This window comes from Anabrus simplex, chromosome 14 (genome assembly GCF_040414725.1).
Source record: "Anabrus simplex isolate iqAnaSimp1 chromosome 14, ASM4041472v1, whole genome shotgun sequence".
Classification (NCBI taxonomy): Eukaryota; Metazoa; Arthropoda; class Insecta; order Orthoptera; family Tettigoniidae; genus Anabrus; species Anabrus simplex.
Window position 1 is genome coordinate 23,945,816 of NC_090278.1, and position 26,498 is coordinate 23,972,313.

General features: G+C 39.7%; 1 protein-coding gene across 2 annotated transcripts in view; it reads left to right on the forward strand.

Moving 5' to 3' along the window:
• Window positions 1-26,498, forward strand: part of Stt3A (catalytic subunit 3A of the oligosaccharyltransferase complex) — a 182,687-nt gene that overhangs the window by 133,617 nt on the left and 22,572 nt on the right. For both annotated transcript variants that reach the window (XM_067158057.2, XM_067158058.2), the window contains exons 8-11: window positions 2,720-2,873; window positions 15,704-15,942; window positions 19,469-19,633; window positions 24,965-25,153. In XM_067158057.2, coding sequence (XP_067014158.1) covers window positions 2,720-2,873; window positions 15,704-15,942; window positions 19,469-19,633; window positions 24,965-25,153 — 747 coding nt within the window. The remainder of the gene's footprint in view (window positions 1-2,719; window positions 2,874-15,703; window positions 15,943-19,468; window positions 19,634-24,964; window positions 25,154-26,498) is intronic.

Below are 26,498 nucleotides of genomic sequence, written 5' to 3' on the forward strand. Positions count from 1 at the left end.
AAACCAGTAAAAAACAATGTATTGAAAAAGTGGACTCTCAAAAAAACATCCTTACATTGGTAAGGAAATTTACGACTTTTCCGTATCCATAATTACCGTATTATCTCGAATGCCACCCGCCACCGAATAAGACCCGCACCCTTATTTTGAAAGAACAAAATTTAAAAAGAAAAAATGTCAAAATTATTTACAATCTTTACTAACACACATCAAAAGATTAGAAATTACAAATAAAAGTAAACAAACATTTCCAGTACGATATCCAACGAGTTCATTCATCATCATCATCATCATCATCATCATCATCATCATCAGTACCAACTTCGGAACTTTCATCACCATCACCTTCCCCCAAAATGTTGTCATCGCTGCCATCCATAGCATTAAAAATGCTACTTTTCCTGAAGCTTTTCCATATGAGGTCTCCATGGATACGATTCCATGCTGTCAAAATCCACAAACACAGGAACTTCTGAGTGCTGAATGTGACCTGTTGGCGTCAGTGTGTGATTATCAGCCGCTATCCATTCTGTATACAGCTGTTTCAAGGCTGCTTTAAATGAACGATTCAAGCAGGCATCCAGCAGCTGTAGCATAGATGTTATCCCGCTTGGAATGACTGCTAGGTCAGTTTTCCCATCCTTGATATGTTTCTTCACAGCGTCTGTTGTGTGGCCGCGATAACTGTCGAGAACAAGCAAGCTCTTTTGTCCCAATAATGCACCAGGGCAACGTTGCCAGACACACTTTACGCAGTTTTCCACAAGTGAACATTCCATCCAGCCGGAGTTCCGAGATCTGATGATAACATCAGCGGGTAGATTTTTAGGAAGCATCTTTCGCTTGAGAACAATGTACGGCGGCATTGCCTTAAACCCTTCCAATGAAAGTTCCTTTGCGATCTCTAATGCCTTTAGCTGACACAATTCCCGCCTTTCTGTCACATATTTATAAAGTTCTTTTTCAATTTCTGGAAACTGTATACTCGGTCCACGAAAAGCTCTACAATCACCACTACATGTTAATAACACATTTTTCTTCTTTCTCCAATCGTGAACACACGACTTGTCAATATCATATTTCCTACCGGCGGCACGATTTCCATTATTTTCGGCTTCCCGAACTACTTTCAGTTTCTCACTTGCAGTTAAAGATCGCAAACACTTTGTGGAATTCATGTTGATACTCCGAGAACGTGCGTGAGACGCCAAGCGCGGAAGTAGCGTACACTGTGAACAGAGAGAGCATTGTTGCCAAGCCGCGCCGGTGGTGATGCCCGATTTACGCGCATTCGGAAAGATAAATTTCCCAAAATTTTAAATAAGACCCACACCCAATTTTGGAAGCGATATTTTCGAAAAACAGTGCAGGTGGTATTCGCGATTATACGGTAGGTTATCACAAGTCAAATATGCACAACACTGGTCAACTTCACACGATTATTTTGCAGATGTAGGCTATCGGGCGACAAATATTCGCTTCCTGTCACTGTACAACTAGACACGAAATACATTTCTAACCTCTGAATGGAATGTGAAGTACAAACACAAACAGGCTCATTATGTTATTCTGCAGTTTCACTGCTGACCGCCAAGCAAAACTGAGCATTTTGGAGGCTAATGGTTTGCTCCCCGAAGGTACATTTTATCCTGTGTAGTTCAGAATTCAAGGCCTTTTCCAGTTATCATGCAACTGCGGCGAGGGCTCTGAGTTGGAAATCATGTTCCTTCCACAGGAGATGACAAATAACGTTTTCAGGGCTAGGAAAAATGTGATTGTACTAAGCGGTAATAATTAAAATTCGTGACATGATAAGTGAGGTATTTTAATATAGATTTAATACAATGAGAATCGGGACTTCGAAATTATGATGTGCTAAGCAGGAAAATGTGTTAATGAGGAATGCATTGAGGTTTCACTGTAACAAAATTTCACTATAATAAATTAATTTCTGAGGTCCCCAAAATTTTGTTATACTGGTATTTTACTGTATTGCCCGCCTGGTGCCCACGATCATTCAGACGTCAGTTCTTTATGGTCTGAGATCGTGGTTTGGCAGTTCGAGTTCCATTGGTGGAAAAAAATCTTACCATCAGAATTTTGGCCAGTTGGATAGGAGAGGTTGTGATATACAATTTATAATCTCTAAATTGTGTGCCAAAATCCTGAATTCAATTTCAAACCTCTCCGCAGTGTTCATAAGGAGTGAGGGCATATGCCGCTATAGATGGTGATTTGTCCGTTGGATGGAGACGTCAAGCCATGACGAAACTCCTTGGTGTTATTGGAGAGGATTAAGCTATGTGCCAACACTGGGTTTCACCTTTTCCCTACCTCATTATCATCATCTCGCATTCAGATGCGCGGGTCACCGATAGGCGTTATACAGTATAGAAAGACCTGCACCAGTCCTCCCCAGAAACCACACCAACATTAATTAATTAATTTATCAATTAGGCAGTCAGTCATTGTATTGAACATTAAATACAGCAATTTAAAAATGTTGCCAATATTATTTTCTTTGAGAAAAACTACTTAAAATTTATGTTGGGATTTTATTCAGATGGGTTTAAAATACAGAATAACAGAATTAGAATTGTGAAATTCTCATGTTCCTTCCCAACCTTCCCTTTTTCTTTAATTTTTTGCTCCATTTTAAGATTCTTGATGAAATGCCTCATATTTGCAACCTCCAACAAGACATTCCTATACATTTCAGGCACTGGGTGTTTTCGGACTGTGCCAACTGCACACCTTGGTGGATTACCTACGGAGCCGAATGACCAAGGAGGACTTTGACGTTCTGTTCCGAGCTATGGTGGTCGGAACTGCTGCTGTCAGTGCCATAGTGGGAGGAGCATTGACACTTACGGGTATGTCTTGCATTGTCTGCATTTATGTGTTACATATTGAGAAATAATTCTGATATAGCCTACTTTATTAAGCTTATTATTATAAATAGTTCTTCTCATTCTGAGTTGACATCTGGAATCTTGAAAAAGATTACAAAACGATACTCTTAATTCACAAAGTTCCATTCGATGGGGTCGCCATACTGAAACACGCTTTAGAGAACCAGACCATTTGGTCTTCTCTGCCATCTGGGTAAGTCAGTACTTACAACTATTAACTTACTAGAATACCAATACAGATAAGGATAGCAATGAAGTTATGGACAATGATGGTGATTATAAAGTAGTAAAAGATTTACAAACAATATTGAAATGGCATGTGACTGTTTAATGCTGGGAGTGTTCGAGGACATGTTCGGCTCGCCAGGTGCAGGTCTTTTGATTTGACGCCTGTAGGCGACCTGCGCGTCATGATGAGGTTGAATAATGATGTTGAAGGCGCCATACACCCAGCCCCCTGTGACCCAAGGCCAGCACACAAACCATTTAGCCATAAAGCCGGACTACAATAATGAATCCTTACTACTTAGCGGCTACATATAATCAAGTAACTATTAATAATTTACAATATAGGAAATGACAATATGTGTTGAGATGAGTCTAATTTTACAATTTAGTTTCAGTTGATGCCCTGCAGAAATTTCACTTTTATTGAGGAGATATTGCTGGGAATGTTTCTTGAATCTAGCAGGTATGGCATCTCTGGCAGACATGTCAAGAAATACAGATTTTGGGAGAGTTCTCTCAATATTAATTTTCAGCCAGAAAGTAGGTTTTTTGTTTAGTTTTTTCCAATTGCAGGGTAATAATAATAATAATAATAATAATAATAATAATAATAATAATAATAATAATAATAATGGTGTGTGTGTGGCCTCCGGAGAGGCCTAGTGCTAGTCTTTTGATTTGACACCGTATGGGCTACCTGCTTTTCTGTGAGGATGTGGCCCTATCTAAACTGAAATCTAATGCTGAAAACGTCTCAAACACCCAACCCCCCGAGCCATAGGAGTTAACTAATGAAAGTTAAAATCCTCGACCCGACCGGGACCTCTTGAAACAAAGGCCAGCATGCTAACCATTTAGCCATGGAGTCAGACTCCATTGCAGGGTAGTAGTCATTCATCATCATCATCATCATCAGGATTTCCTTCCAACAAGCCAGGTAGGAACTTTGTGAGCAATATGCCTCCACTGAATTCTGTCCTGGTATAGTTTTTCCCTCTCCACTGTATCCCATGTTTCTGCTGGACGCAAGTGCGATATCAGGTATAACTTGAGAACAATATTCTCTCACCCATGGTTAACTAATACGGATTTCGAGCTCGAATTATTATTATTATTATTATTATTTAATCTACAACTCATGTCAACTAAATTCAGACACTTGCCAAGAAAACAAAAAACGTGGAGATCTCCCAATCCGATTCTGGGTGAATTCCAAATTGACCATGTGGCGATCTCTAAACAAGCGCAAAAAGAAATCATGAACGTGAAAGTATTACGAGGTGCCCAAGTTGATTCTGATCATTATTTAACCAAAATAAAGATGAGACTTCTCCCAGTCAGGAAAAGACGAAAGGAGAAAAGAGTACCAAGATACGATGTGGGAAGGTTAAAACTTAGTGAGGAAATAAAGCATCAATACCAAAAAGAGCTGGAAAACATGAATTCAGTAAACTGGGATGACATTCGAGACAATATTAAACATGCTGCAAGTAAAACCATTCTCTTGGCGAAACGAAAGAAACGTGAATGGTGGAATGAAACATGTGAAGATGCACTCTTGCGCAGAATGGAGGCATGGAAGAAATGGAGTTCCACCAGAAGGAACTGTGACTTGATTGCCTTCAGAGATCAAAGAAAATTGACAGCACAAACTTTCAGGCAAGCGAAAAGACAATATGAAACAGATCAGCTGAAGAAGACCTCAGAAGATTTCCAGAAAAATAACACCAGAAATTTCTATCAGACCTTTAAGTCACGGTTAAAAGGATATAAATCACCTGGTCTATGTTTTGAGGATGAAGAGGGTAAACTAGGAATGAACAATAAGGAAAACTGTCAAATTCTCGCCAGATATTTCAAAAGATTACTGAATTGCGACGGTCCACAAGAAAGACTGGCAATTAAGCGACCGCAGGTAACAATGCCAGATTCAAAGCCACCTGACGAACGTGAGGTATCCAAAATCATCCAGGAGCTAAAAAATAACAAGGCAGCAGGTGAAGACGGTATTGTGGCAGAACTGCTCAAAATGGGAAATGCAGAATTAATCTCATCATTGACCCATTTATTTAAAATTATTTGGGAAACGGAAAGAATTCCAGAAGACTGGCTAACTGCTTTAATACATCCATTACACAAAAAAGGGAACAAGAAGGATGTCAATAATTATAGAGGAATTTCGCTGCTTTCGGTCCCATATAAAATGCTGTCTAAAGCCCTTCAAACCAGGGTTGAAGAAAGACTCGATGAAGAACTGGGCGAGTACCAAGCTGGATTCCGGAAAGGCAGATCATGCGCTGAGCAGATTTTTAATCTCAAGAACATCATAAAGTACAAGATGCTGGGACGAAGCAAATATGTTGTAGTCTTCGTGGATTTTAAGAAGGCCTACGATTCGGTAGATAGAGAGACGTTATTCGGAATACTGGAAGAATTTGGTGTGGACAGTAAAACAAGGAATATCATCAAACAGACACTTACCAACACCAAGTCAAAGGTCAAGTTCATGGGTGAAATATCGGAGTCCTTTGAAGTCAAGACTGGTGTGAGACAAGGGGATGGACTCTCACCAATTCTCTTTAACTGTGTCTTGGAAAAGGTGATAAGGGAATGGAAAGAAGGAATCCCAGACAAAGAAGCATTCCGTATTGGAAGAGGGGCAGGTGCTATACGGATAGACTGCCTGGCATATGCTGATGATATCGCAGTCTTTGCCAGTGACATAGAAATAGCAAAGAAAAGAGTGGAACAACTCCATAGCATAGCAGAAATGACTGGACTGCAAATATCATACAGTAAGACTGAATTTATGACCAACATCAAAGAGGCTCCCCAAATGTTAAAGTTGAAAGAGGGGAAAGTCAAAAGGGTAAAGAGCTTCAAGTATCTTGGAGAAATAGTTCAAGAGAATGGATCAGAGAAGCTAGCTCTGATAGAACGAGCGAGAAAAATGGAAACAGCGTATCAGCTCACTAGAGACACCTACAACAAGAAAGCTTTGTCATATGGAGCCAAATTAAGACATCTGGACACAGTCATCAGACCTGAATGCTTATACGCAGCAGAAACATTGGACATGATTGGAAAGGGTGATCTAGAGAACATCGGAAAGAAAGAGAGGAAAATGCTCCGGAAGATCTTGGGCCCGAAAATGAAAGGTGGGGAGAGGAGACTTAGACCCAACAAAGAACTATACCAGAAGACAGAGGAAGTCGTGGTATTGATGAAAAAGCGAAGGCTTCAATTTTATGGACATCTACAGAGAATGGACACCAACCGTCTGACAAAAAGGATTTTCAGCTTCTTCAGCCTAAGGAAGACGGAACCAAAATGGTTTCGGGAAGTAAGGACCGACCTGGCCAGGATAGGAGTAGAAAAAGAGGACGTACTGGACAGAAACAAATTTAGACAAAAAGTGAAGGAGTTCAAGGGTTTTCAGGAGACTGGGGAAGAACTTGTGAAGAAGAAGAAGAAGAAGAGAACCTACACAGAAGAACAGAAGAAAGAAGTCAGTGCAAGGATGAAGAAGTACTGGCAGAATGTGAAGTCAGGACTGGTGAAAAATAACGTAAAGACTGTAAAACGTGGTCCATAGATGGCCTGAACGATAATTAATTAAATTATATATATATATATATTGCGAATGAGCCCATTAGGACTACGCAAAGTACTTAGAGACAGGCATTTGCCTTTCTTTGTGCCCACACTTCCTTCATTCGTTTGCTGTGTGCTTCTTTTCTCTCTTGAGACCATGTTGTTCCGGTCTTCTTCTTTGGTTTTTCCTCTTGGTCAACTTGCCACTTATGAACTTTGGTTCTGAAGATAACCCGGCTTTGGATGTCTTCAGGTGTAATTCCTGCCAGTTTGAGATCTGTTTTAATTTCGCCAATCCATTTTATTGTATCCGTTTTAGCTTTACTTCGGTTTTCATAAAATTCAACTATTTGCTTGGTTAAGTCTATCTGGGTTCATCCTTTTTATATGTCCAAAGAATCTTAATCTGCGTTTTCTGATGTCGCTGTGAATGTTAGAAAATTGTTTGATTTCCTGTTTCCCTCTAAGGCGGTACTGTTCATCTACGAGTTTTGGGCCTAAAATTTTTCTAATGATCTTGCGTTCCTTTTTCTGAATATTTTCTAGATCAGTTTTCCTGTTCAAAATTAGTGTCTCTGATCCATAGAGGCATTCTGGTTTAATAACTGTATTATAGTGTCTTAGTTTAGCATGCTTGGAGAGACACTTTTTGTTATAGATATTTTGGGTGAGTCTATACGCAGTTTCCATTTTTTGGCATCTAACTTCATTGGCTTTTGTTTCCATTCCATTCTCCTGAATTATTTCACCGAGATATTTGAATTGCCGGACCCGTTTTATTTTGCCATATTTTGTCTCCATGAATTTAGGGGCTTCTTTGCTGCAGGTCATGTATTCAGTTTTTTCAAACGATATTTGGAGGCCGACTTTTTCCGCTGTTTCTTTCAGGAGTTCGATCTGGTTTATGGCTGTTGAAACGTCACGAGTTAAGATTGCCAGATCGTCCGCAAATGCCAGGCAGTCTACTGCTAATTTGCCCCTACCAAGAGTGATTGGTTGGTCAATCTTGAGGGCAGACTTCTGTTTGCGCCATTCCTGTATTACCTTTTCAAGGACGCAGTTGAAGAGTAGTGGAGAGAGCCCATCTCCCTGTCTTACTCCTGTTTTGATCGGAAAAGGGTCTGATATTTCCCCCATGAATTTAACCTTAGATTTTGTGTCTGTCAATGTCTCTTTTACAATTGCGAGTGTTTTCCGGTCTAGACCCTGTTCTTTTAAAATCTGAAACAGTGATTGACGATCAACTGAATCATAGGCCTTTTTGAAATCAACAAAAGTACAAACTACATTTTTGCTACAAATTCTCTGATGCCTTAGGATTAACTTTAGGTTCAAAATTTGCTCTGGACACGAACGGCCTGGTCTGAAACCTGCTTGATATTCTCCAATTTTTGGTTCTAGTTGCTGTTGGGCTCTATCGAGAAGGCACTGAGATAAAATTTTGTAGGCAACAGATACCAATGAGATTCCTCTGTAGTTATTTACATCTGTTCTGTCTCCTTTCTTATGTAAAGGATGAATTAGTGCACTTTTCCAATCTTCTGGAATTTGTTCTGTTTCCCAAATCTCTTGGATGATACCGGTGAATTCTTTTATAGTATTTGGGCCTGCTGATTTCAGAATTTCTGCTATGATCCCATCCTCACCTGCAGCTTTATTCATTTTAAGTCGTTTTATCTGTCTGGTAATTTCTTCTTCATCCGGTGGTACTGAATTTGGGTTTGTGAAGTCAGGTTCCTGCGGTGGAAATCTTTGTGTTGGCTCTGGGCTGTTAAGCAGTTCTTCAAAATACCTTGCAAGTTCGGTGCAGTTTTCTTGATTGTTCAGTGCAAATTGCCCATTTACTTTCTTAAAGCAAAGGTTTTGTGGCTGATACCCTGTTAGCTTTGTTTTGAAGTTCTTGTAGAAATTTCGTGTGTGGTTTTTTTCGAAGTCCTTTTCAATTTCCAGTAGTTGATCTTTCTCGAATTTCCTTTTGGTCTGTCGGATTAATTTCGCTGCCTCTTTCCTGACTGCCAAAAACATTTTGTGATTCTTATCGGTCTTTTTGCTGTTCCACTTATTGTATGCATTCTGCCGGGATTGGATGGCTTGTTCACAGTCTGCGTTCCACCAAGGGTGTTTTTTTCTTTTCTGCAGAGGAATCAGTGTTTGTGCTGTTTCAATTAGTTTGGTCTTGAGTTGCTGCCAATTGTTGGACTGCTTTTTCTCTAATTCTTCGGTGAGAGATGGCTGGATCCGACTGGTATCAAATTTCGGAATTATTTGCTTCCTTCTTCTGAACATTTGGGGTATCAACTGTAGTTTGACTCTTGTCAGATAGTGGTCTGAGTCTATGTTTGCACCCTTCCTTACTTGGACATTCATAATTTCTCTGTGGTTTGGGTACGAAATTGCCACGTGGTCAATTTGAAACTCGCCCAAGAGGGAGTTGGGTGATCTCCATGTCATTTGTTTAGAAGGTTTCTTCCTGAAGTGAGTCGACATGACTTTAAGGTTGAATGCCCTGCAGAATTCGACTAATCTCCGTCCATTTTGGTTCGTCCATTTATGTGCTGGGAATTTTCCAACTGTTTTCCTGTATTTCCTTTCCTTGCCTAGCTGAGCGTTGAAATCTCCTAACAGAATTTTGACGTGGTTTTGAGGAATTTTTGATGCTGTTTCTTCTAGTATTTCCCAGGATTTGTCTACCTTCTCGCGATCTGTTTTATTGTCTTCATTGACTGGCATATGTGCATTGATCAGTGTGTATGATTTGTTTGCACACTTTAGGGTGATTGTCATTAGCCTATTGTTTACACATTTCACACCTATTACTGAGTTAAGTATGCTCTTCTTGACTGCAAATGCAACTCCTAAATGGGGTGTGTTTTTGAGAATCCGTTTGTCTGTTTTACTTTTGAAGAGTCTGTAATTCCCGAAATCCATTGCGTGTTCGTCAGTCAGCCTCGTTTCTTGGAGTGCCAGTATTTCTGTTTTTTGATCATTTAGGGTTTGCTCTAGTTCGTACAACTTCCCTGCCCGCAAGAGAGAATTTATGTTCAGTGTTCCGAAAAATGTTTTGCTGTTTGGGCGAAGTTGGCCAGAGGTCTCCGACTCCCTCTGTTTGCGTGTCCAGCCAGACTCCCCAGAATCCGATAGTCTGGTTGTGCTGCTAATGTCAGCAGTGGATTGGTTACCACCTGGGGTACAAATTTGTTTTCTGCCACGCCTCATAGTACTTGATTATCCAAGTATTGGACCATAGTCCAGTTTCATAGGACTGGAGTGGATAGTTCCAGAACATACATTTCCAGCCGCACCTCTGGTGAACAGACGCTGACCACTTTGCCGCTTGCTGCAAGTCAGACGCGAAGTGGATTTCAGTCAGTTCTTCCGCCCTCTCCGCCATCGGGATGAATCCTCTTATGTCGTCGAGGCCGTTGACCATTTTCCTTGTTCCCTCAGTTGATCCGCGGGTGCTTATTTGGCTATGCCTTATTCGCACCTGTCCTGCATATCTACAGGAACTTTCCCTATCAGCCATTGGGACGCGCCGTGTCGGGGTTGAGGGCCCCCACCCCAGTGTCTTACATAGAGTTATGCCTAACTCCTACTCAGTTCAGAGCTAGACCACCATTATCATTATTTTACAATCATGATTATTATTATTATTATTATTATTATTATTATTATTATTATTATTATTATTATTATTATTATTATTATTATTGCATGTATAGCTGTGAAGTGTTACATCCATTTATTATTATTATTATTATTATTATTATTATTATTATTATACGACCGTGTTATGTATGAGGTTATGTCATTAAGTGTTAGTGTTATTATTATTTACATAGTTGAATGATCGTATTGTGTGTGAAGTTATGTCATGAAAGCATTAGTATTATTTACGTAGTCGAATGATCGTATTGCATGTGAGGTTATATCATGAACATGTGTTGTACGTAGACATTGACATCAGTTCCGTTAATGTAAATACCTGTAAATTAATATTATAATTTATTCTTATCTGTATATGTATTGTATATGTAAATTGTAATCCATAATTGTGAAACACACTGTAACTTCCAGAATGGTATAGGCACTAGGGCGTTTGAGAATATTGTATACATTGTAATCTATGTATTGTACACTCTGGAATATTCAAGAAGGTAGTTTTTTTGGTAACGTATCTTTCTGGAAGCCAGGCACATATTTATAAAGAGACGAACTTGACAGTGAAGCGAGTTGCTGAAGTTAGTCATTGGTAGTTGTTGGAAGAGAGTTGTTGGTTTGACATACTGTAAATGGAGTCTCCATATTGAAGCGACGTCCGACTCGTTGGCTGAATGGTCAGTGTACTGGCCTTCAGTTCAGAGGGTCCCGGGTTCGATTCCTGGCTGGGTCAGGGATTTTAACCTTCATTGGTTAATTCCATTGGCTCGGGGGCTGGGTGTTTGTGCTGTCCCCAACATCCCTGCAACTCGCACACCACACACAACACTATCCTCCACCACAATAACACGCAGTTACCTTCACATGGCCGATGCCGCCCACCCTCATCAGAGGGTCTGCCTTACAAGGGCTGCATTCAGCTAGAAATAACCACGTTAAAAATTAAATAATTGAAATAACCACACGAAATTATTATTATTGAAGCGACATTCTTATACGCAGTCAACTGTTTTTTGTTCCAAGGTTGTAACCTCTATGTGCTGTGTTGGCAGTTGTTTGTAATAATGGGGGCTTTTGTTGATCATCTCAAAGTGAAGTGTTTGTTGTGATACTCTGATTAAGGTTATCTGTGTGTTAATTTGTGTATATATGTGAATTTAATTAATTGTACCAACTGACAGCATTTCATGTGCATTTGTGTGGATACGTTATGCTGTCTTGAGATCTTCATTAACCTGGTCAGTCTATTTCTTTCTAGGCCATCCAGTAGGTCGTCTTCCGGACACCTCAATCTCCAGATACTGGTGTGGAGTTCGAGTTGGGTGCATTTGCTTCACATGACCTAACCACCTTAATCTCACAGCATCTATCCTTTCCTCCATGGTCAAGTTCACCTGCAGGTCTCTCCTGGTTGGTTGTTTTTTTTTTTTTTTTTTTTTTTTTTTTTCTGTAGAGCTGACCTAAGAAACTTCATTTCACATGCTTGCATTTGACTCACTTCTCTCTTATTTATGACACAAGTCTCCAGATTATACGTTTATACATTGTCTCTTTAGCTCTTGGAGAGATTCCCTTGTTCCAGATTAGGTTTCGTACTTGGTGGAAGAAGCTGGATCCTTTTGCTACTCTGTTTAATACTTCTAGTTTGGCACTTCCATTACATGATATGACACTACCCAGATTAATGGAACCTTTCTACACTTTCAACCTTCTCTCCCTCCAGTATGATGTTACAAGATGTGGGCGTCCTGCTCATCTGCATTGCCACTGACTTACTCTTACTCACAGTCAACTTGAATTCTTTAAATTTTGTATTCCAGTAACCCAGTCTCCTCTGAACTTCCATTTCAGTCTCTCTGCAGATGGTGATGTCATCAGCAAAAACAAAAGCATTGAGATCTTCATTTTCTACTTCCTTGATTTCTTTCTCAATTGTGTCCATAAGTGTAATGAATAACGGGGAAAGCGAACTGCCTTGCTGAACACCTCTTTTTGTCTTAAATCATTTTGATCTTACACCTCCCTCTTGTACATTGCTCTCAGAACTTTCATGCAGTTTCTGAACTTTTTTTATTAATGAATCAGGAACATTGTTTCCTCAAGCATTCCCATATTTTATCCCTTGGTACACTGGCATATGCCTTTTCCAAATCCAAGAACTACTACTATCAAGTACCGGGCGAGTTGGCCGTGCGCGTAGAGGCGCGCGGCTGTGAGCTTGCATCCGGGAGATAGTAGGTTCGAATCCCACTATCGGCAGCCCTGAAAATGGTTTTCCGTGGTTTCCCATTTTCACACCAGGCAAATGCTGGGGCTGTACCTTAATTAAGGCCACGGCCGCTTCCTACCAACTCCTAGGCCTTTCCTCTCCCATCGTCGCCATAAGACCTATCTGTGTCGGTGCGACGTAAAAGCCCCTAGCAAAAAAAACTACTATCAAGTCCTTTCCTTTCTCCCAGTGTTTCTCCTTTAACTGACGGAGGATAAAAATGAGGCTATTGTTCCTCTTTTACTTCTAAATCCATGCTGTTGTTTCTCAAATTGGGGTTCTAGGATTTTCCTCAATCTCTTTTCTATGATCTTTTCCATTATCTTAAGGCAGTGTGATAGTAGTGATTCCTCGGTAGTTGGTGCACTTCCTTTTACTCCCTTTCTTGAACAATGGTAGTATAATTCCCTTTTTCCATTCATCCGTTAGTTTATTCTCTTTCCATATCAACCCCCCAGTATCCGATGTAACCATTGTATTCCATGGATGCCAGCTGCCTTAATCATATCCGCTGTCAGTTCGTTTACTCCTGCTGCCTTCCCACCTTTCATCTGTTTTAGGGCAGTTTCAGTTTCTGCCCTACTTCAGTAACTTCAGTGTCTCTTTCTTGTTCATTTTCTCCCATTCAGTAATCTTTCAAAATAATTCTTCATCTCTTCCCTGATGCCTTCCATGTCCCTGGTAATATCCCCATCTTCTGTTTCAGTTGCTTTTATATCTTCTCTATCAGAGCTCTTACTTTTCAGCAACCCATATATCAGTTTTTGATTCCCTTTGCTATCTTCCTCTATTTTCTGGGTAAATATTTCCCAACTTTTCTCCTTTTCTTCTTTCGCTACTCTCTTTGTATATAATTTCTTCTGTTGGTTCTGTGCAGGGTAGTAGTATTCCCTGAAAATGTAAAGGAATGTTTATTTGTTGTCAATTTGGTAATTTTTTTTAGAAAATAGCTTAAAAATTGGTAAAGTTGTGCTTCTTTCTCCATCTCAGCATATTAGACTGTTCTCCACTGGCACTTTTAGCATTAACACAGGTTCAGAGGCTGACAATGAGAAGATTAAAATAGGAACTACCATATTTGCTTGCATAATTTACCTTCCCCCCCCCCCCCCCTCCTTTTTTTTTTTTCTTTTCTTAAAATGTCGAGCACAAAACTCAAGGGTAAATCTGTGTGGATATTATATGATGACTACAAAGAAAATCTGGTGTAAAATTGTGATATACAACTTCAAAAACCTAATTTATTCATCAAATTAATATTTAAAAGCAAATAACTAAAGTAAATCAAAATTTAAACAGTTCTTGAAAGACTGTGCCATGTTCAAGTTCAAAAGCGGTGGCAATACAGGTGGACTTGATCTTGGGGTCAACCCTAGGAACACAAACCGTGCATGATAAATATCAGACATAAACAGTGCACAAATTAAAATTAGCTCATTGAATGCATAAATAACATCGATATACTTGTCCTTAACTCGCCCCAGCTTCCTTTAGAATACGTACCGGTAGACCAATAATCTTCATCAGCGGAGTTGTTCGTATACATTGCCTCATATGACGACGTCCTCTGAGCCATTCATCGCGTTAAATATCCCGGTCTTCTTGAAGCTCTTCACGACAATATCTTCCATGATCAGATTCCAAGCTTGAAGAATCCAAGAGCACAATTGTTCAATGCCGGGTCTCTTAATTCTGCCCCTTTTCTCAATTCGAAGGAACCAGATGTCATCCATTCCCCATAAGACCAGCGGAGATGATCTTTGAAGGTTTATTCCCCGAGATGTCTAGCGGCTGTAAAATTGATGTTAACCTGCCTGGTATTAAGACTGGAACAGTGTTGAGACGGGACATCTCATTTTTAACAGGCTGTGCTAAATGACCATGAAAACCGTCCAGAACAAGCCTGGATTTTTTATGAAGTAAAGCTCCAGGGCATCGATCCCACACAACTTTCAGCTAGTCCTTCATGACATCAGCTGACAACTGTCCTTGTCCCTGCACTTGAACGACAATGCCAGCTGAACGATTCCACTTTGGCTGAGTTTTTCGTTTGAAAACTACAAAGTGTGGTAGCTTTCTACCTTCTGCCATAACTGCAATATTTGTCCTTTGCGAAGTTCGTCAATTTTATAATCCGTCCAGCAATTCTTTCTTTTACAAGACTTGAAGACAGTCCTTCAGACAGGTTTTTACCCCAAAGGAAGTAAGATCATTGATGGGGCTGCGATATTTCCTCTTATGGACTGGCTGCAGTACAGCATTTCTTTTGTACTTGATGTAATGGTTATTCCACAGTGACTGCCAGAGCCTCCTCATCTGTGGGAGGTTGTCATTTGGGTTGGAGAGGTTAAGAATTGTCCATGAATTGTAGAGAACTGACTTTTGATTAACTTGTTTGTAGCTTTCTTTTTTCAGTTATAGTACTGTATGTTCTTACTAGCATTTACCTGCGGCTTGTCACACACAGAATCCTTTCCATTTTGATATAAATCTAAGACAGCAATAGTTCATGACAGTCCCTTACGAAAATTCAAAGAAGTCCTGACCACACAGTAATTGATTACCTCTCCTCACCGCATAAATGCCAGTAGTGATTGTTCCATATCACCTTGCCTCCTTACATACAGACAAGGGAACCTGCCTTAGTAGTAGCCCTTGTGATTTCTTTAGCACTTCCTAAAGCAATACTGCTGGTTGAAATTGCATTAACCGAGGGAGTGGCTGCGTTGTTAGGGTTACGTAGCAGTTTGCATTTGGGGGATAGCGGGTTCAAACCCCATTGCCAGCTGCTCTGAAGATAGTTTTATGTGGTTTCCCATTTTCCTCACCTTTCTGAAACCTTCATCGCTATAAGACCTAGCTGTGCCAGCGCAACGTACAGCAAATTGTACAAAATATTAAATTATTATTAAATTAAATTATTAAATTATTAATAAAGATACACAAGACATTTTTCTTGCTTATGACACCAGTATGGCCCTTTGTTATAAATTACAACTTTGTATGACCATTTGTTTGTATTCTTCTGTGTTGGATTCAGGAAAAATTTCACCTTGGACTGGCCGTTTCTACTCACTCTTGGACCCTTCTTACGCCAAGAATCATATTCCTATCATTGCATCTGTGTCTGAACATCAGCCCACATCGTGGTCGTCCTTCTACTTCGATCTCCAGATCTTGGTGTTCCTGTTTCCAGCCGGCCTGTACTTCTGTTTCTCACGACTCTCTGATGCCAACATTTTCCTAGTGCTCTATGGTGTTACCAGCATATACTTTGCTGTAAGTGGTTCTTGTATTATTAGAGGCCCTAGAAAGTGGTCAATAAAAAGCTAGATTATTGGTGGAGAAGAACTTAATAGTTTTAAAAACCTGGTAAGAAACAAAGTGTGAAGCAGTTAATAAAGATATTAAACAAGCTGAGATAATGTTAATGTTCCTTAAAGTAAATATCATAAGCTTACCTCTTTTTTTTTTACAAAAATATTGCTAATTCATGTGTAAGTCATATTTAAGCCTTTTTGTGTTGTGGTCTCAATACACTTTGTTCCGAAAACGTGGCAACATTGATTTCACGTTGTGCTACTTGGCAATAGCTGAAATCTGGCTCCGTTTTCACTTCCACAAGAACTACATGATGTGGCAGTTGATTAATACTTCGTGTTCTGAGTGAAGAAGCATCAGTGGTAACAAGTGATGAATTAAAACAAGTTTTGCTGTCAATTACTGTGAGTGAGAAGCTTAAAGTTGTAACGGAAGCTGAAACTATCGGAAATCATGCCACCGGCAGAATATGATATTGATGAATCTTGTATTTGCAATTGGAGAAAGAAGAAGAAGAAAATGTTATTAAAAAGTAACGGTGATCGTAGAGCTTTCCTGGGACAGAGTGCACAGTTTCCTGAAATTGAAGAACGGCTTTATAAATACGTGATTTAAAGACTTGAACTAGGATATGGTGTTATCGACTAAAATGTGTCAACTAAAATCATTAGGGATCACAAGAGAACTTCAAAATGAGTGTTTTACTGGGTGAATAAGGGAACTATGGTATTTTTAAAAATTTATTGCATCAACCAAAAAAAGTACACATATAGAGATAATGTTTCTACATAGTGTCCGACCTTCTGTACACATTTTCTCGATTGGATTGGGTTAAGTTTTTGATGCTGCCCTGATAGAAAGAGAAGGGACGTGTGCGGAGCCAGTTGCGCACAAATTTTTCTACACTTGCTTCATCATCGAACCGCTGTCCTCCTAGGTGTTGTTTGAGTAGTCCAAACAAATGGTAGTCGCAGGGCGATAAATCTGGACTGAACAGAGGGTGTTCCAGAGGTGTCCAGCGAGTTTCCTCCAGTTCTTCCTGCGTTAAAGCGGCAGTATGCGGCCTTGCATTGTCATGGAGAAGAATGGCGTTTTGGATTGGTTGCCGGTGCTGCTTGTTGCAATACGCAGCTTTTGCGTCATCCAAAAGGTGACAGTAATTGGGTGCATTAATTGTTCTTCGTTCTTGAAGAAAATCTACCAGTAAAATGCCTGCGGAGTCCCAGAAAATGGTCGCAAGCACATTTCCAGCAGATGGGCATGTTTTGGTCTTGACCAGACTTGCTTTGTTTCTTCGCTGCCACTCCATGCTTGCTTGCTTGCTTGCTTGCTTGCTTGCTTGCTTGCTTGCTTGCTTGCTTGCTTGCTTGCTTTGACTCTGGGATGTAATGATGCACCCAAGTTTCATCACGTCACAATAGGACACAAGAAATCCTCTCCTTCTTCCGTCACAAGAGTCTCTGGCAAACTTCCTGGCATAAAGTTTTTTGTTTCTGGTTGAGAAGACGAAGAACCCCCTTAGCAGACAATTTCCTGAAATGTAGTTCATCTCGGATGATGGTTTGAACACTTCCGTAACTTATTCCTATGGCTAAAACAATTTGAGAAATTTTTATTCGCCGATCTTCACCAATGTCACTAATAGTAACAATGTTGTCTGCAGTGATGCTTGTCCGTAGTCTCCTTTCATGAGATTCATTTTCCACAGCTTCCCTTCCTGCCACAAATTTTTTATCCCACTCATTCACTCGAGTCTGCAAAAGTGTCTCTTCCGTAAACTAAGCGCGGAGCCGTTTCATAATTTCGGAAGGTTTGGTGCCCTCTTTTGTGAGAAATTTGATAATGATGCATTGCGCAACACACATGTGACCCTCTTGCTCACTCATGGTGTACTGAAGCAGCCCAGCTCTCCACTGTCGTTCAGGCGTGCTGCTCCTCCTCCAGACACCCCCACCAACATCCTGGCAAAGCCCCGCTTCAGAATTATTACTAACAGCAGCAGTACATTCAAATTCCCATTTATATTTGATCCGCCTTCATATTGAAGAAAAATTGTGTATGTGAAAACATACATCTTTTTTACGCCGTCTCCCTGTCGCCTACGAAGAAAACTTGACGGCCTTTCATCACCACAATACTTTTTTGCGGAAGAAAAATTCCTATTTGCTTTCTCAAATTGGGAATGCTGATCAGACGCCCATTTATTTCAAAATGCCACTAGACAATGCAGTTCACGTTAAGGGCTCTAAAAACGTTACTGTTAGGTGGTAACAAAAAGCAATGCTGCACAGTAATATTACATATGTTAGCTGATGGATCCAAATGTCCTCCGTATGTGGTTCTCAAGAGAAAACACTTCCAAAAGGAAGTTTGGCGTTTTCGTTTGAACCCGAGAATCTGGATGGATGAACAGTGAGCTAATTTGAGGACTTGATGAAGTGTGTTTGGTAACGTCGCCTGGGAACTTGATTGCAGGAAAAGAGCCTGCAGCCTTTGCTTTATCTTTCAAGTGCCGAATTGATTTGAGGCAGTTATACATGTAAGTTTACTTCTTCCATCAACATATGATCTGCTTGTAGTTAAAAATTGTTTTGGAATATTTTCATGCATAATTTTTCTTGATGTGGATACTTGAAAAATCTCCCAACAATTCATATTTTTTTCTTTCATATTAGATGCACATTAAATTTCTGGGCATAATTCCATTTGATTATGCTTTTACTGTTGCCACAGGTCCTGTTTAGTAGTACAGTGATTTTCATACATGGATGAGATGTACTTGTGGCAATATCTTAATTTTTTTTCCTTGTGATCTATAGCGAATATTGTAGTTGATCAGGCATGTACTACTTTCTTTCAGCACTTGTTGTATTTAGCGTATGGCTGCATCATTAAAAAATTAATATTTACAATTATTTCATAATTACACACTAATATCCAGGCTAAGAATACAGTCTGTTGATCCCTTTGTCATAACTAGGAACTCTAGGGAAAGTTCTCGGAGACATTCTTGAACTACATGATGAACAGCCTGCTTTTTAGCACTACAGTCACAACTAGGAGAAGTTATTTTCTTCCACTGGTGCAGTGTTGGTGAAGATCCAATCAGATCTTGCACGGCGGTTCAAAGTCAGTCTGTTTGGATGATATGCACGGCATCTCTGTCTCCAGCAGTCTTTAATATTAAACCCGTTGTCAAATAACATCCTAACAGTTTTTAAAGATGGGTGATGAGAGCGAAGCCATCCTTTACTGATGGTTGGGATGTCTGCTTGAACAGGGAAGTGAGCACCTAAATACAGTTTATGAGCTATTGTGGTATTCTTCACAAATGAGGAAATACCTCAGCTGTGGGTTCCATCTGTATTTTAGAGCATAGGTTTTCAGGTTTACAGTTTTTTTTTAATTTCCTGCTTAAGAAATTATATTCCTGTCTTCATTTGTCTCGAAATATTTCTTAACAGAGTTCTGCTGTGTCTTTCAGGGAGTAATGGTGCGTTTGATGTTGGTGTTGGCTCCTGTCATGTGCATACTGTCCGGTATTGCAGTGTCGGCCATGCTGTCCACCTACATGAAACAGGTGGACCCTGTCAAAAGTATCGACAAGAAGAAGCACAAATTTGAGAACAATTATGTCATGAAGAGTGAGGTCAGTGGGTTTTTTGTATTTTTAAGTGAAGAAATTGGTCATGAATGCCAAACTACTGCCTGTTTCATTTAGTGTTTTATGTGGATATTTTACTCTTGTCGCTCATATTGTTATTTAATGACATTTGCACAGAGATTCTTGTGAATGGGTTCCTATACTGGCAGGCTTTTTATGGTTCTAGGTCTGTTTATCCTAAGACAATTCACCCAAAAGACATTTAACTAGTAGTACTTTCTCCCTTTCATAGGCATTGATCAATCATATTAAACTAACCCAGCAGATTTATTGTTTGAAATTTATTTTTGTTTCTCTAATATACTGATTACAATAATGTAAAGTCATGTAGTACATCTGTATTTCATAGTCAAGAAATGTCTCCTATGTCGTCCAAATAGGTCAATAGTTTCGTGTCCGACCTACACAATTAAAGCACGCATCAGTCATGCTATATGTCTTTTTCGTTGTTGTTAAGCATGTCTGCCAGCGTAATGGTTAGTTAGCACAGTCAGCTGCCGTTCTCAGGGGCCTAAGTTCAATTCCCCGTACCATATTGCTAGAGATTTAAGAATGGCAGGGAAGTTGATGTGCAGTAAAAATGGTACATGCACCTCCCCTCTATGGGGGGGCTGCACCACCTCGGGATGAGGAAACAAGTTTACTTTACTAATATAGTAGGTCCGTTATTGGACATTATAAATTTTCCACCTGATTACAGTACCTTATTTACTCGTGTATTAGACCCCCTCGCGTATTAGAGACACACACACACCCCTCTGGTCCAATAACGGACCTACTATATTGGTATTATAAATTTACTCATTCAGAACAAATATTTCAGGTTCCCTATGGGAATCAACATCTTTATCAAGTTTACTTTAGTTAAGAAAGATTCACGGTTATTGTTATTAATATAGCAGGCGAGATCATTAACAAAGTGATCATTTAATATCTCTTAACTTGGGCCAATATAGCCTATGTAATCTTTGGAGAGAAGTAGATTTAAAATGCAATAAAAACAATCCAATCGTAATGATTATTTTACTCACCACCGTACCTAAAAAATAATAATAATAATAATAATAATGGTATTGATTTTACGTCCCCACTAACTACTTGTACGATTTTCGGAGGTGCCAAACAGAACATACTAAGCATTAATAAAAAAATATGGCGGCAACGAACTTGCAAAATTAAACATTATGATAATAAAACGCATTACCGCCACACCTGTAAATATCCATAAGTGAATTTATTTATTTATTTATTTTATGCCTTTGTATGTGTATGTGACAAGCTTTCCTCTTAGTTATTTTTATTCTTTCCGACATGGAACCCGACACTATCCGGGCACTTAGTAGCGTAACTAACCTAAACAATGCAGTCTCTCTTATCTCAATTACAGCTGTTTAGGTAAATCCTGATGTGATAAATGTAGAGAACAAGCATGAAATATACTTGAAAAATAAGGGTCTGGCTTTCATTAGTTGTAGTTAAAAGAATGCTGTCAATGCTGGTGGGTTGGCACGCTTTTTACAGCACGGCTTTATTCAGAAGGGGTGGCTTCTGCTACACATACACCAACTGGGAATAACGTAGACCATCTCCAGAAACCATTTGCGAATAGATCAGTCAGGAACAAAACTATATTTTAAGTTGCAAAAAGACGGGATCGCGAATACTCACGATTGCCGTGAAGATGACGTCATGTGGATTGACGACACGCCGGTAGCAGTAAAGTTGGCGGCACAAGACGATGATAATTCAAATGAAAGCAATGATCAGGTTTACTGTGTGGTAGGCCTACTGCTTAACTGACAGACACAAATGACTGCGATTACGTTCTTTTCTATTATTATTGCATAATACGATACCATTATCCCTTTCCTGTACAGGGTCGAGTAAGAAGTGAGGTGAATCTTTGTAGCGAGTTTTTACGACCGCATGCCCTTCCTGGCGTCAACCTCATCGGAGGAGTTAATGAGATGAAATGAATGATGTAATATAAGAGTATCTAAAACCGACTGTATTTACTTTATATGTAGGCCTAAAAGTCATGTGTTAACCATTTATTCTTTTTAAATTTAGAAGTACTGTCTTCCAGCAAAAATAGCCAGTAAACCTCAGAATACATTCGTAAGTTTGTTAAAGAATAGTGTTGAATGTTAACATGTACAATTTATAGCTCTTTATAGCCTATAAGTCTTGTGTTCACTGCACAAAATTTGAGGTTATCACATATTGGAGCCCCCTTACTTTTTTTGGCTGTAAATATGGAAGAAAAATGGGTCTAATGCGCGAGTAAATACGGTGTAATGTTTAGTTTGCAGAATAGTATATTTTCACATTAAAGAGCGATGTGGCACAAGCATGCAGGTCTTTGGGTCAAGTTGTTATAATTATGTTCCTGGAGCTGTACAGCCATCCACTCAACATCCAACTTGAAGATCATCATTTCTGTGTCATGCTCCTCGTCCCCTTGCAAGACATTCTGTATATTAACTTGTAAAAAAGGAGGGGTTTTTTTTTTTCAGTGTAGAACCAATTGTGCCACACCTGTGTCACATTTATCATATGAGGTTCATTGCTTCTTCCTGGCCTTGATCTCAGTTTATTGGGGTCAGCACTTGAACTGGATATGGCCCAGTTTTTGGTCGTGTAGTTTGTTGTGTTGTATATAGATAAGAACTGTACTAAGACTAACACTAACTCCCAGTCTGGGAATTACCTCCTGTGAGTGGGGGACGCAGCCGAAGAATACACCCACGGTATCCGCTGCCTGTCGTAAGAGGCAACTGAAAGGACCTCAGGGATTCTCAGTTTGGGAGTTTGGTTGGCGACCACAGGGCCCTTAGCTGAGTTCTGGCATTGTTTCTACCAGGCTCCTCACTTTCATCTATCCTGTCCAACCTGCCTTGGTCACCTCTTGTTCTTTTCCGACCCCGGTGGTATTAGAACATTCGAGGCCTAGGGAGTCTTTCACTTTCACGCCCTTCGTGGCCCTTGCCTTTCTTCGTCCGTTACTTCATTTCCGTTCTTTTTTTCTTTTTTTCCTGCCTGTCTACCCCCTGTGGGTGGGGAACGCAGACGAAGAATACACCCACGGTATCCCTTTCCTGTCGTAAGGGGCAACTAAAAGGGGCGACCAAGGGATGATTGTATAGAACCACGAAACTACTTGTGATTAGTACCATCACGCGGGGAACACCATGGGTTGCCTTTACTTGCAAGTATTACCACTATCTTATGTACACAATAGGTTTGTGATTAGTAGCAACAGAAAGTGAATCAATATGGATTTTCTAGCACCCGTGATTAGTACCATTGTGAGAAACACCACGGGTCTGGGCATTGCCTGTGATTAGTACCACTGTATGAGCAACACTGTGGGTCTGCATTGCCTGTGATTAGTACCCACTATGTGAGGAACACCACAGAAATACCGGTGCCGATGATTAGTACACCTAGGTGTGGAACGCCATGGGTTTGCGTTGCCTACAAGTGGCGCCATTATGTGAGAAACACCATAGGTCCGCGTTACCTGTGCGACGTACAATACGTGTGAGTAGTACGACAATGTGTGGAACACTGTGAATTTACGGTACCGCAATATGAGAAATACCCTGGTTCTACTTTACTAGCGATAAGTACCATTATGAGGGGAAAGTGACATGAATATTCGACCCCTTTAGACAAGCTTCCTCGATTCAGGATTGTGCTTTAGAAGCAGTCCCTTGGTCAGTAATACTATTCTTTATGATAGTTTCTGGGAAGGTGGGGCATTGCAGGTTGGATCCACTGATTGTTTTAACACATTCACTGCGTATTAGCAGAGCATGACATACCTGCCAACCTGAGCAAAATATTTGTGTGGGACTCTTTAAAAGTTGTAATTATCGAAGTTTTGTAGGTTGGTAGGACGAGTTCTATCGAACTCTTGGACTTGTCCCACTCACGCACCTGGTGGTTGTAATCAAGAAGTAATACTGGTCACCAGATGGATCACGCGCATTGGTAGATTACTGTGCATTATGTACTCTGGATAGCAAACAAATGGATAAAGTATGTTACAGACTTAAATATATTCATATTTACACTTCTCTATTACAGAATTTGACAAACAAAAATAAAATACTTTGGCTAATTGGGTGGGTCTCGTAATGTTGAAGGAACCACATTGTCGGCCACCTGAAAAAATATCGATAAAATGATAACATAAGCATCACAATGCAGTCAAATATGATTACTGCACGTTCTTTCAAGTTCCTTTTAAATATGATGCAGGAATAAATGACAATTAGAAGTTCTTTCGTGTTATACGCATATATGATGCAAGAATAAATGATAATTACAAGTTCAGTTCTTTTACTGAACATATTGCAGTAGTGGAATTTATTTATTTCAAAAGCGGAATCACTCGTAATTCTCTTGAAGTAATAATAAACAGAAAATGCAGTGTCTTACCTCGCATTAAAGTAGTCTTGCTGCTCAAAGATCCCATAAATTAATGACGACGTATGACAACTCTGGAGAGGAAATACGCGGGAAATGGAATGCACAAACGCAAATATGGCTACGGATGAATCTGCTAGTAGACTGGACCTACACGATGTGTGGGATGACAATCAGAGCCTTTCTCACCATGCGGGAAATCTGTGATTCACATTTCCTAGCAACTGTCCCATGGCGCACTAGGCACGTGCTATAAAGTAGCGTCACGCGCACAGTGCGTGATCTGCACTGAACATGTTAAATTCTTATCCATCCATTCATTTTTCATCATGACATTTTTTATTCTGGTCAGTGGATGATTTTAAACTTGTCATTACATTTCATCTTATTTAGTACCATTAGGGGCTGATGACCTAGATGTTAGACCCCTTAAACACCAAGCAGCATCATCATTACACCAGTCCGGGAATTAACCTCATCCTGGCCAGAAATTGAACCGGATACCCTCTGAACCGAAGGCCAATGACTATTCAGCCAAGAATGTGGATATGAGATTCATTGAATCTGGCAGCATTGAACAGATTCCTCCTCATCAGGGGACCACTGTTATTGTATTTTACTTATTTGTAGTAATTTTATATAAAACAAAAAACTTGCTTACCACTTAAAAAATTGTAGTGAATTCAGTTCTGTTCATCATTTTATCATCACTTTGTAATGGAACATCAGCGTGTAAAATATCATATATTTAATGTTTTGTTGAATTGAAAGGATGCTGTATAGATGGATTTCATTGATCAGAATTTGTATTATTGTGGTGGTCTGGTCTCAAATGATTTGTTTGTGAGGAATCATTAATAGTTGCAGATTTTTTTCTTTCAGATTGCCACAATGTTCGTGTGTATGATGAGTTTTCTGTTAGTGTCATACACTTTCCATTGTACATGGGTCACATCAGAAGCATACAGCAGTCCGAGTATTGTATTGTCAGCCAGATCGCACGACGGTTCGCGCATCATCTTTGATGACTTCCGTGAAGCCTACTACTGGCTGAGAATGAATACACCTGAGGTAATATTTTTGTGGTATTTTCTAGCCCCAATTCTAGTTCTAGAACCTAATGGGCTGTAATCAATTCAGAAAGGATTTTCTGTGTATATTCCTTTTTCCTCACTTCTGAGTCTGCTGAATCCTCCTTAATTTTATAACATAAAAGTTTGATATATATATATCAGACAGTTGGTACATTTCTGTTTGTTCATATTCCTTCCTGTTTGTTCCCTGGCACAAGTTTTTACGGATCCTGCTATCCAATAAATATTCAGCTGTTCAAGGAAGGAAGCTAAAGAGAGTGAATACAAGGTTTAGTCATTTATTTCCTGTACTGTATATTCCACACTTGTATGGAGCATTATCATCACTATTGCCCGCCAAATGCAGTACTGTCATGCTGTGATGAGGAGCAATGCTACACTTGTAACTGCATACTATGTGCTCTCTGCTAATCACGAAATTGAGGATTTATGTGAACAGCATATTTGCAACAGATTCTGCTTTAAGCTGGGGAAAACAGCCTCAGAATGCTGTGAAGTGCTGAAAATGACCATTGGGAAGCTTTTGAGTAGTTTTACTGCTTTAAGGGAAATAAGACGTCAATCGATAATAATGTACATCCTGGTTGACCAGTGTCCACTGCAGTACCAGCAGTTATCATAGCAGAATTAATGTCAAGCTATCCATTAAGACAGATAGTTAATACTGCTTTCTACATTGATGATACAACAGAAATTACCATTGTTTCTTCTTTTTTTTTCTTCTTTACCATGTTCTTTTGATGATACCTTTATTTTCTGTACATTCTGAAACTGTTCATGTGAACTTGCACCCAGTCATTCGAGTCATCGAGAATGATGTTGCAGTCTAGAGCACCACTCACGGGCTGTACATCACTGTTTGTGAATTGAACAGCAGAGCAATTTCCATTATTGATTTACTGTTCAAGGGAGCATTTCTTCCAGCAGTTCTGAATGGTAGCCGGACGGATACTTTCCCATGCAAGGCCTACCAAATATGCAACTGTTCACCAGTTTGATTTAAGGTAAATTTCTGTTTCTTCATCAGAATTCACTATAGCACTCTGAAGTTCACGGTGGTATTGTGCTTTGAATGCTTTTATGATGCCTGGCTGGATCCGTGTTGAGGAATGCGATTCAGATGTTGAGACAACCTGTTTGTGGTCATTTCACGCAACATGTTGTGCAGCTGTATTCAAAGTCAAACAAAGTCACATCGGATTGCACTCAAAAGTCGCTTGGTTCTGACACTGTCTTCTAGATTTGCACTATTCGTAACGAGTGGGATAATACACTTCCTTGTCTAAGTCCTGTTTCTACATTGAACTAGTTTGTCTTCACAT